The sequence below is a fragment of the Prionailurus viverrinus genome, chromosome E1 (genome assembly GCF_022837055.1).
Source record: "Prionailurus viverrinus isolate Anna chromosome E1, UM_Priviv_1.0, whole genome shotgun sequence".
Lineage (NCBI taxonomy): Eukaryota > Metazoa > Chordata > Mammalia > Carnivora > Felidae > Prionailurus > Prionailurus viverrinus.
In genome coordinates, this window is record NC_062574.1 from 24,749,855 (window position 1) to 24,761,150 (window position 11,296).

The window sequence follows — 11,296 nt, forward strand, 5'->3', positions numbered from 1 at the left end:
TTTCCAAAGTCTCTCCTCCAGTCAAGGGGCTGGCCTGGGGTCACAGGGAATCCCTGAAGTAGATTTCATTCCCAGAAATAAGGTTCCTTCTCACTCCATTCCTCAGTCCTGAAAGATGTATTTTTATAGCCTCGTGGACGTAAATCCACTCCACAGAAAAGGCCCTAAGGTGTGGAATCCCTCCCCTGACTCCCATGGTCCTGGTTGCTGATTAAATTCTAAAGCAGTGTGGACAATAGAGCCCTAAGCCTGGTGTGGACGCCCCCTGTCCTCTCTGTAGGATCAAAGTTGCTCCTTGAGGCTGTGTGATCCTGGGCCAGGACGGGGGAGTGCTGATTAGAGACAGGACTCTAAGGAGGAAGCCCCTTTGCCTGGATAGTTCTAGGGGAGACAATCCCTCTTCAGAGGTCCCTAGCTTAGGTTCAAAGGCTGGTGGGGGCTGAGACGTTGGCAGCGGATGGGGAAGCGACTAGACCAGAAAACAGGGGCTTCCTGTTGATGAAGGGGGCCCAGGCCCACTGCTTGATTCCCTGTCCCTCTTCCTTACCCAAGTCTGAGCCTTTCAAACTCCCACGGAAGCCTTCACCAGATGTGGGACTCACAGTACCTAGAGCCATGAAGGAATCCAGAGGCATTGCAGCAGGGGGGCCAAAGCCAGGAGAGGGAGTACCCCTCCTGAGACAAGAGGCAGCTTCCTCTCTATGGCGGCCCTCAGCCCAGTTCCTTCAAGAAAACTTTCCTTTCCCTGGCCCCCTCTGAAGATCCTGACAGACAAGTGAACTAAGGGTCCATTCAGACCCCTGTCTTTTCTCTTCCCATCTCATCTTAGGGGTTGGGGGGGGCCTCAAGAGGAACCAGCCCCGTCCCTCTGACCCCATAAGTTTCTCTCTCACTGAGCCCTTGGACTCTACTTCTTAGTTCTGCCGCCTCACCGCACCCCTGCTCTGGCCATCACAAAAACACACAGCAATTTAGGGGCGTCTTCGCTGTTGGAAGAAGGGTCCTTGGTCTGCTTAGAAAATAAGTTTGGAGCAGCCTAGGAGGAAACAGAAAAGAGATGATACCCAGAGTATCAGCGACCACTGAGTGAGAAAAGCAAGCCTTCTTTCTGAGGACATCTGTTTCAACGAACACCTGTACACATTCCTCAACTCCAGCATCCTTCGGAGGCTATGTACACCCGCCCACCCCCAACTCAAGCCCATTCCAAGGCCCCGGCGGACTGCTTCCGAGGCGAGAGGGCTGCGCAGGGGTCCAGGCCAAAACGATCAAAGGCAAGAATATGGGCACCCACCATTGTGTCGAGCAAGTACCTCGCGAAGTCGCCACCCTGTTCCCAAACCGGAGACCCCGTGTGAGATGGGGGCAAGGGGCTATGGCGGGGAGGGCACGACCTCTGGGCAGAGAGGAGAGGAGCTGGCGGAGGAAGGGAAGAGGATTGTTCCCGGCACAAGGCACAAGGTGGCTCGGCAGGGGGTGGGAAGGCCAGGAGGGGAGCGGAGGATTTCAGCGCTGGGACAGGACGCGGGGAGGAGAGGCTCCGCCAGGGGGAGGAGCTACTCTCCGCGTCCCGCTGTCGGGGCTCCCTCCCGTAGCGGCTCCGCTATAAAACCCGGTCCCGCATGATCGCGGCACCCCCGGAGGCCTCCTCGGCGCGCGCCCACCGGCTCTGCGGCGTGTTTGCTCCTGTGAGGGATGCGGCTGCTGCCTGCGCTCCTGGCCCTCGCTGCTGCCCGGCCCTTGGCCTGCGCAGGTGAACGCGTGGGCTCCCGCCCGGCCCCTCTGCGCCCCCAGCCGTAGTGCGCGCGAGACACCGGGCGCGCGTCGGGCACGGGCTGCTTGGGCACCGCCGCGGCGACGGGGGCGAGCGGATGGGACGGGCGCGAGCCAGTGGGCGCACACGAACGGCCACGTGCGGCTGTGGAGCTGGTGTGTGCACGAGTGTGGAGGGCTGCGGGGGGCTCGCGGGGCCCTGCGGGACCTCGGCCCCGCGAGCGTGACAGTCAGTGATGAGGATGCTTCTCCCACCCGCCTCGACGCACGCAGCGGTTCTTTCCCTTTCTGGAGTTGCGTGCGCCTTTGCTCCTCAGACGGTCGCAGTCCGTCCCGCCGGGGCTCGGTGCTGAGTGGCTGTCCCCCTCCCAGAGCACGGGTGCAGATTGTGTGCGGTGGGTCCCTGGTATCCCCCCTTCCCCCCCCCCCCCCCCCGCCCCGATTCCTTGTCGCCTGAGGCTGCCTGTCCCCTTCACTTCCCCAGCCCCCAGCACTGTACTGGGAGCCTGCAGGCCAGGGACACTAGGAGACCCGAGGCCCTGGCCGAGCCGGTCTTTCCGGCCAGGGTGATTTTCATGTAAAGATTAATGTGTGTCCGAGCTCTTAATTATTCGTCTAGGTGGGAGGTGGCGGGAGTGGTGTGTTAATATTTGATAAAGAGCCGAAAGCACCTCCAGCCGCACAGGGCGCAGAGATCCGGAAGGCATCTTTTCTGCGACCCCACGGGGACGGTCTCCTTTTCAGGAAGCCCCCATCTGCCAGTCTCCAGCTTAGCTACCCCTCCGATGGTCCCCCTAGGGGTTCACCCGGCTAGACTTACTCTCCAAAGCTAGATGCTCCTCTCTTTGGAGTGCTGGAATTGAGTAGTGAGGGTGTCCTCAGGAGCAGAGGAGAGTGTGTGCCCTTTGCAAGAAAGATTTAGCTGGCCGGTTGTGTGTGTGTGTGTGTGTGTGGTGTTCCGGGGGGAGGGGGGAATGAGGGGAATCTTGCAGAAACTGTTGGCTTCTTTCTAGGAGAGGAGAAAAGAGAAAAGACAGGGTGTGAAAAAATTTCTAGGTAAAGTTGAGAGTTTGAAACCCGCTTCAGTGGGCTTAGTAGAAAAAGAAAAAAGAAACACGTTGCAATTAATTCGGTTGTTTTGTAACTGTGTGGTGGTGGGTAAATCACTTAATCTCAAATTTCTCGTTTACAATATAGGGATAGTCATTCTGACCTTAGGTGTTTTAAGGATTCAAATAAGATAATGGGTATAAGTACTTAGTGCAGTGCCTGCGTGGCGCGTGGCAGACTCCCCCAGATGTGATGACGGTGATGGCTCTACCACTGCCTGGGACCAGCCAGCCAGGAATCTTTCTCAGCTGCCCCTTCATGCAAGCTGTGCTCTCCTTAAGTGCTGAGGCTTTTTCACTGGGAACTATCTTGGGACCTGTCTTCCTCAACCCATTTCATCCCCTTGGACATTTGAGGCTGAAGAGTGATGAGGCTGCACATCACACTCCCGACTATCTGCTGCTGTGGAAGGTGAAGGAGGGGAGAGGAGCATAGACTTCTTCTGAGCCCCAGAACCCTGGCCAGGAGTTGCTGAGACTTTGCCAGGACATACTTGGGTTTTTTGCTGAGCTGGTTTCCAGGATTCCTCCTTCCCCACAGAGTGGGAGGGTAGCTTGAGCAAGGTCCATCAGAGAACTTCGGTCACCTCTAAAGAACAGAAGGGTGGTGGGCAAGTGATTGGTGATGTGGTTATGTCTATTACTGCATCCCTGGTCAGAGCAGGTCACCTAGGTAGAACTTGGAGCTTGGAGCCAAGATCTGTCTGTGGGGAGCCTCTCTTGCCCTATGGAGATGGACTGAGGCAGCAGGCTCATAATTATTTGCAAGGGCAGCCCTCTCATGAATGAATATAGGAACCTGAGCTGGTTTGCGACCCTGCCGCCTCTTGCTTGAAAGTCCCTCCCCTCAGTCCACGGACGTAGACCTGACCCCTGGCCTCATCAACATTATGTTTTCCTGGTTCTTGACTCCAGAAGAGAGCAGTTACAAGAGCATTCAGCCAAGCAGGGCAAAAGTCTCCATGATTAAGACAGTGGATCAGAGGTCACCATTCCAAAACCAGGAGCTGTAGCCAGAGTCAGGGGAACAGCAAATTCCTAAGAAAGGCTCAGTGTGAATCAGATGGGCCCTGGGGAGGCTGAGAGGGGGTTCTGCCCTTCAGGACTCTGACGTAAGCAAGGCTTCCCCTGGAATGGCTTCTCCTTGGGCCTCCCAGTCAACCTTGGAAGCCCCTTCTGCCTTCAGGACCTTTGAGAGGGGAAGACATAGGAGATTTTTTTTTTAATTTTTTACTGTTTATTTTTGAGAGAGAGAGAGAGAAAGAGAGAGTGCAAGTGGGGGAAGGGTAGAGAGAGAGGGAGACACAGAATCCTATACAGGCTCCAGCCTCTGAGCTGTCAGCACAGATCCTGATGCAGGGCTCAAACTCATGAGCAAAGAAATCATGACCTGAGCCGAAGTTGGATGCTTAAGCAACTGAGCCACCCAGGTGCCCCAATACATAGGATAATTATAACAAGGAGCCTTCCATGGGTGTGAATGACCTTCCATGTCATTCAGTGTCTGCTCGGACACTGACCAAAGTCCTGGGTGTTTGGTAGCAGTTCGTTCTGAGGGAGAATGGAGAGCTCAGAAAAGTTCACGTAATTCTGCAGAGATTGAGCAAGAGGCAGAGCCAGGACTGAGGCCAGGTGAACAGGCTCCAACTTCAGAGCTCTATCCACCTGCAGAGATTGGCCTGGGTGGGAAGTGGCCACAGCCCCTTGCAGAGTTGACCCGCATGGGGGTTCCTCAGATGCAGCAATTTCTGGGAACAGCAGAGCCCAGTCCAGGGCAGGGGACAGATTGTTGTGGGGAAGACACTGCAGGGACTGTCAGACTCTGAATGAGGCTGAGCCAGCTTTGACCCGGAGTTGGGAAACTCAAAAACCCTAGGTGACTCTGAAGGGCCTGGAGTGAGAAAGTGCCCTGTTTTCTGTGGATGCTCACTCTCCTGGCCTGGAGCCCCTCCTTCCTTCCCTACCAAGAACTTGACCTCCTACTGGCTCCCTCCTCACCACATCCCCATTCCAGGGACTCCAGAGGAGGTGGGGTGGAGGGAGGCAGCCTGGCAGGAAGGGGGAGATGTGCTCAGAGACCTTAGCTCAGCTGAGTGGGAAGCTGTGCTTTTCTTAGGAATTTTCTCATCCCTGAGTTCTTTCCAGCTCACTTCATTTGTCTCCTCTCTGCCCAGCCTTTGGCCATCTGTGCACTGATCTGAGGCCAGAGGGAGGGAGGCCAGGGAAGGGAAGGATCCATTAGGGAGTTTACTATGTTCTAGGTTGCCTGGAATACTCTACTATCTCTCATTTAATCCTCCCACAGCCCAGTGAGGTGGATGGTATTAGCTCCACTTGACAGATGATAAAACTGAGGCTCAGAGAGAGATTAGGTGACTTGCCGCTAAACCTGCAGTGCCCATGTGGCCCAGCCAGGATTCCAGCTCTGGATCAAATGTTTTGTCCATCCTGCTGCTTCAGCCTTTTTTTTTTTTTTTTTTTTTTTTTTTTTGTAATCAATAGACTATACTTATAGAGCAGTTTTAGGTTTACAGAAAAACTGAGCAGAAAGCACAAAGGGTGTCCCCTCTGCCCTTGCAGTTTCCCCTGATGGTAACATCTTGCATTTAGTGTAGTAGGTTTGTAGCGCTGCCTCTTTTCAGAGATGCTGGTTCTACTGCCCTGAACCAGAGCTGGGATTAGAACCTGAATCTGGCCCCATGAACCAGGATTGTGAGGTAATGGGACAGGGGAAAAAGCCTGACTGCCTTTCCCGATGGGTTTTGAGAGTTTAGCCCAGAATGGGTCTTAATAACACAAGAGGGTGTGTGTTCCAGGGAGGGGCTAGTCTAATCTCCTCCATCATCCGGATCAACTCTGGGAAGGCGGCCAGGCTGAACCTGGCTCTATTGTCCCAGGAAGGGAGACTGGGCTAATTCTTCTCTTGTGCTCTTGCCAGAACCACCCTTCCAGGTTTAGGGTGGGAGATGCAAGGGAGGAGGGGGCTGAAAGCAATTGGAAGAGAGTGTGGAGACCAAGCCCGGGGTAGAGCTGGTAGCCTCAGAAGGCCCCCCTAAGGTCCCCCAAGGGTGACTTTTTTGCCTGAGTAGTGCCCTGGGCATGATGTGCTGTGGGTCAGGACACCTGGGGCCTGGCTGATTCTACTGCCTCCACCCCATCCCTATATTTTCTTTAGCCTCCTTCCTTTGGGCCCTCTGTCTGAGACTCCAGGAATGCTCCATCCCAACCCAAGGGGGTCTCTGACTCCATGGATATTCCTAGCCTCTGACCCACCATGTACGTGCACATGTGCGTGCGCACACACAAACACACACAGAGACAGTGTTGCTTGTGCATACACAGCTCAAGTGCATTCCTAGAGACATATGTGTGCACAAATACATTGACACAGACTTCATATCCTTCCTCTGCCTATTCCAGATTCACACTGGTGCTACGACATTCAAGCCAAGGCCTCCAACTATGCTTGCTTGGGTAAGTATAGCACGTCTTACTGACAGGCCTTTCTGTGTGGTGGGGACTGCCCAAGTCAAAATGAAGACCCGGGGAGGGTGGGAAGGATAAGGGTAATGATGGCTCCTTAGTCAGATATCAGTTCTTCATACACACACACACACACACACACATACACACACAGTCCTGGTCCTGAGGAGACAGAGAATGTAGAGTGACCTGAATCGTCCCTGGCATCTCTTGTCACTATCACCAAGAGGATGTCTTCTATCAAATAAATCAGCAGTAGCATCAGATGTAGAGATACATTTTGCTCTTTTTTTTTTTAAGTAGGCTCCATGTCCAGTGTAGGGCTTGAACACATAACCCTGAGATCTAGAGTCACATGTTCCACCGACTAAGCCAGCCAGGTGCCCCACATTTTGCTCATATAACAAAAGGAAGAGTTCGGTCTGTTTCAGTGACACCTCTTTGGGTGGACCTGGGAAGTTGTCCTTTGCATTTTTTCCCCCAAATTTGATCCATGTCCCCACAGTCTGCTTTCCTCTGGTCTGTACTGTGTTTCAGTGACTGGTGCTGCCCCATTCCCAAGCGTCTATCAACTGGCTACAGGGAATCAGCCTTCTCCAGGTCTGCTTCCCTGCCTCTTAGTCCTCAGATAATGCTTAACATTAGGCTTTCCTAAGCCCCCTTCCAGGGCACTCCTCTCCACAGCTTCCAAGCACCTTCCCATTCCCCTCCTTGAACTTGAGGAGGTGCTATGTGCCCCTGACTCTCAGCCCACCCTCCCTCCCTGCTCAGGGCCTAGCCAATGGGGTGGAGACTGCAAGAAGAACCGCCAGTCCCCCATCAACATTGTCACTACCGAGGCACAGGTAGACCCAAACCTGGGACTCTTCTCCTTCTCTGGCTATGACAAGAAGCAAAAGTGGAAAGTCCAAAACAATGGGCATTCAGGTGGGTCTCAGGCAGATGGGATAGGGGACCTGGGCAGGCATGGGCACCTGGTCCGGGGACCCTTGAGTTCCAGAAGACTTGGATGGGTGGGCTCCTCCAGGGATGACTAGGTGCAGGTCCACCTTTGCTGAGGAAGAACTGCAAAGCCTAACAGTGGGAGGGTAGGGGGAAACAGGAAGGGCCTTAGAAAGAGGGAACACTTCATAGTATTTTCAGTACTTTAATCAGACCAGTCTGCTATGGGAGAAGGGCAGCATTCCAGGAAGAAGGAACAACATGTGCAGAGGCACAGAGGTATGGAGCAGCTTGGGGTGCTCAGGGAACTATGTGTGGCTCAGTGTGCCTGGTGGACAGAGAGCAAAGGTAGGAGGGATCAAAGTCCATCCAGGGTTGGCCAAACTGAGCCCAGGGGCAGGTGACCCAGGGATGAGGACTGTAGACATTGTCTTGAGGACACCAGGGCACCAGGGAGAGGGCTGAATTGCATGTTTGGGATGTGCAGAGGGAGAGGCAGGCAAAGAGGCTAATAAGAGGCCAGAAAAAAATCTGGGCCGTGTCACCTGTCCCATTCCATCCTATTTCCACAGGCCCAGGCATGTAGCCTATGAAGGGTCGGAGCTAGGAGAGAAGGTTCTGCCTAGGTGGAATTGGGACGGGCTAGAGGAGGTGGGTGCAAGGACTCTGTCCCCTCTTGTGCCCTCCAGTGATGGTATTGCTGGAGGATGAGGCCTCGGTCACTGGAGGAGGATTGGCTGCCCGCTACCGGGCCAAGCAGATGCATCTGCACTGGTCAGAGGAGTTGGATAAGGGCTCAGAACACACCCTCAATGGGGTTCGCTATGCCATGGAGGTGAGTGCCCTTTCCTGGGTTGACACTTTTGTTGGGCTCTGGGTGGACCTGCCTGTGGCAAAAAAGGTGTTCCAGCCGCCTCACAGGCCCTCTCCCCATTCCTCTCACTCCCCACCAGATGCACATAGTACATGAGAAAGAGAAGGGGACATCGAGGAGCGAGAAAGAGGCCCAGGATCCCAAAGATGAGATTGCAGTGCTGGCCTTCTTGGTGGAGGTGGGGCCCTCATCTGCCAGGGTCTGAGAGGCTCCTTCTTGGATCCAGAGATCTGCAAGGCAGGAGGGGACTGGGGGGATCCAGACTTCCCCTCTGTTTCTCAGTGACTTCTCTGCCCCCAGGTGGGGAGCCCAGAGCCTCTCAGGGCTTCAGTCCCAGAAGCTTCCTGCCCTCCCCCCCACAGTCCAGAAGAATGGGATGGTGGTCACCCCTGGCTCTCCACATGTCCCTGTCAAGCCCCCTTCTGTTCTGTTCCAGGCCGGATCTGAGAAAAATGATGGCTTCCAGCCTTTGGTGGAGGCGCTGTCTTATGTCCCCAGACCCAGTGAGTGGCTGGGGGTGAAGGGAAGAGAGGAGACTTCTTCCTACAAAGGAAGAGCTAGGGTGATGCAGTGGCCTGGGCTCTCAGGGATCCCTGCTTCTCCCACCAACTGACAGTATCCTCTGTTTCTGCCTCTGCCCCAGAGATGAACACCACAATGAATGACAGCATCAGCCTGTTAGACCTGCTCCCCAAGAAGGAGACACTGAGGCACTACTTCCGCTACCTGGGCTCACTTACCACTCCAGGCTGCGAGGAGAAGGTTGTCTGGACTGTGTTCCAGGAGCGCATTCAGCTCCACAAGGACCAGGTACTTAGGACCCAGCCAAGGGTGTGGCCCCCCCACTGCCCAGTTCCCACACCATTCCTCTGGATCCCCACAGAGGCACCCTGGACTGGGGTGGGGATGGGTCACTCCAGGGAGCTGCCAAGGGTGTGGCCCCCCACTGCCCAGTTCCCCACACCATTCCTCTGGATCCCCACAGAGGCACCCTGGACTGGGGTGGGGATGGGTCACTCCAGGGAGCTGCCAAGGGTGTGGCCCCCCACTGCCCAGTTCCCCACACCATTCCTCTGGATCCCCACAGAGGCACCCTGGACTGGGGTGGGGATGGGTCACCAGGGAATCCATAGACATTCCTTGGGGCAGACAAGACAGGTCTGGCCTATCCCATCCCTAGTTTGAGGGCTGGAGGGGAGGCTATGGCAGAGGAGGTCAGAAAAGGCTCCCATGCTGCCCTCTGTAAGTAGGTGGGAGTTGTCCAGCTGAGGGCAGGGAACCAATGTCCTGAGGAGAGGGGTCAACATGGGAGAGGGTCCAAGGCTGGCCAGGAGCAGCTGAGAGAAGGTCAGGATAGCCACAGTAGGAACAAGTCCATTCATTCAACAAATGGTGCTCGAATCCTTATAACACACTAGGCTCTAGGGATAGAGCAGTGAATCAAAGGGCCCAAATCCCTGCTCTAGTGATACTTGCATTACAGAACAGTGGTTCTCAAAGAGTGGTCCCTGGACCAGTGGCATCAACATCATCTGGGAACTTGCTTGACATTCGAATTCTTGGGCCTCACCCCAGTCCTACCAAATCAGAAACTGTGTGGGCGGGGCCTGGCAAAGTGGGGCCAGCAAGCATCCCCCCTTCCTCGCCCCCAGCTGTGATACTACTGCACACTGAAATCTGAGAACCACTGTTCTATAGTAGCAGTGATAATACAGTAGTGATCAGTGACTGTGGGGCTGCAAAACTGTGAGCTGTATGTCCTTAGCTTCCCAGCTAAGTGAAGCTAATAGGAACTAAGCCCCCACCAGTGCCAGGTAGTCTATATCCCCTTTTGCTTTTCATCTGCACAAAACCCTGAGAGTTAGAGATTCTGAGCCTCCTTATTAGTGAGGGCTCAGAGAAGCAAGGTTACTGGCCTGGGGTCACACAGCAGGAAATGTAGCTATGCTTGCTCCCTGCTTGCTGCTGAGCCCTGCCCCTTCCACAGATCGCTGCGTTCTCCACGAAGCTCTACTACGACTCGGAGCAGAAACTGAAAATGACAGATAATGTCAGGCCACTGCAGCGCCAGGGACAGCGCCTGGTGTTCAAGTCTCAGGCCCCAGGACAGCTGCTGCCCTTACCCTTGCCAACCCTGCTGGTCCCCATGCTCACCTGTCTGTTGGCTGGCTTCCTCGCATGATAGCTCACTTCTGGACACTTGACCTCTGCTCTCATCCCATAGAGGCCTGGGGCCTCCATTCCTCAGGCTTCCTAGCTTGGATTTTGATGATGATTAAACAGATATATTTTTGGAGAAGCCTTTCTCAGGTCTATTTTTAGTTTCCATGACTGTCTCTGTTCTGTTCCCTTCAACCCACCGCCATTCCAGGGTAGGAGCCTTAAGGCCTGGATATTTCTTCTACGCAAGGACCATGGGGCATCTCCTCCTACCTTTTGCCCCCCTCCCACCTTTTTTGAACTCTCTGCATCCCATTTGGAGAGATGCAAAGATAGCTCTGAGTTCCAACACAGCGAAAGCCAGAAAAGTTCTGGAACCTGGGTGGCTCAGTTGGTTACACTTTTGACTCTTGATTTCAGCTCAGGTCATGATCTCACAGTTTGTGAGATCAAGCCCTGTGTCAGGCTCTACGCTGACAGCGTGGAGGCTGCTTGGGATTCTCTCTGTCCCTCTTTCTGCCTCTCCCCCTCCTCCATCTCCTGCTCTCTCTTAAAATAAATAAATAAACTTTTAAAAAGAAAAGAAAAGAAAGAAAAGAAAACCAGAGAAGTTCCAATCCAGCCTCTTCATTGTATAATGGGGGAAGCTGAGGCTCAGAAAGGAGAGGATAATACGTGGAGGCCACAGAGGGGGCTCTGGCAGAAGTGGCTCAGGATCCAGCCTAGCACTTTCTTCTCTGTACTAGGGGTGGAAAGTGCAGGTTGTGTGTGGTACAGCCTAGGCAAGGTAGGTGAGAGGAGGTTCATTTATTTGTCCAAATATTTCTTGAGCATCTATGTTTTAGGCACTGGGGATGTGGCAGGGAAGACAGACAATAAATGCCTGCCTGCCCTCCTGGAGTCCACAGTCTAGTTAGAGTCACTATAAATAAAATATACACACTGTACATGTATC

The 11,296-nt window shown here is 54.2% G+C and overlaps 1 protein-coding gene across 3 annotated transcripts; it reads left to right on the top strand.

The window, feature by feature from the left end:
• The first annotated feature begins 1,589 nt into the window (after nt 1–1,589).
• On the top strand, nt 1,590–10,477 carry CA4 (carbonic anhydrase 4). Of its 3 annotated transcripts, XM_047833057.1 has the most exons (9): nt 1,590–1,753; nt 6,303–6,356; nt 6,903–6,965; nt 7,137–7,292; nt 7,997–8,142; nt 8,261–8,359; nt 8,618–8,684; nt 8,825–8,991; nt 10,169–10,477. In XM_047833057.1, the coding sequence occupies exons 1-9, from the start codon at nt 1,696–1,698 to the stop codon at nt 10,361–10,363; spliced, it is 1,005 nt and encodes a 334-aa protein (XP_047689013.1). In that variant the 5' UTR covers nt 1,590–1,695; the 3' UTR covers nt 10,364–10,477. The 3 variants fall into 3 exon arrangements, with proteins under 3 accessions (XP_047689013.1, XP_047689014.1, XP_047689015.1); XM_047833058.1 differs by lacking the exon at nt 6,903–6,965; XM_047833059.1 differs by lacking the exons at nt 6,903–6,965; nt 7,137–7,292.
• Nucleotides 10,478–11,296: the final 819 nt, after the last annotated feature.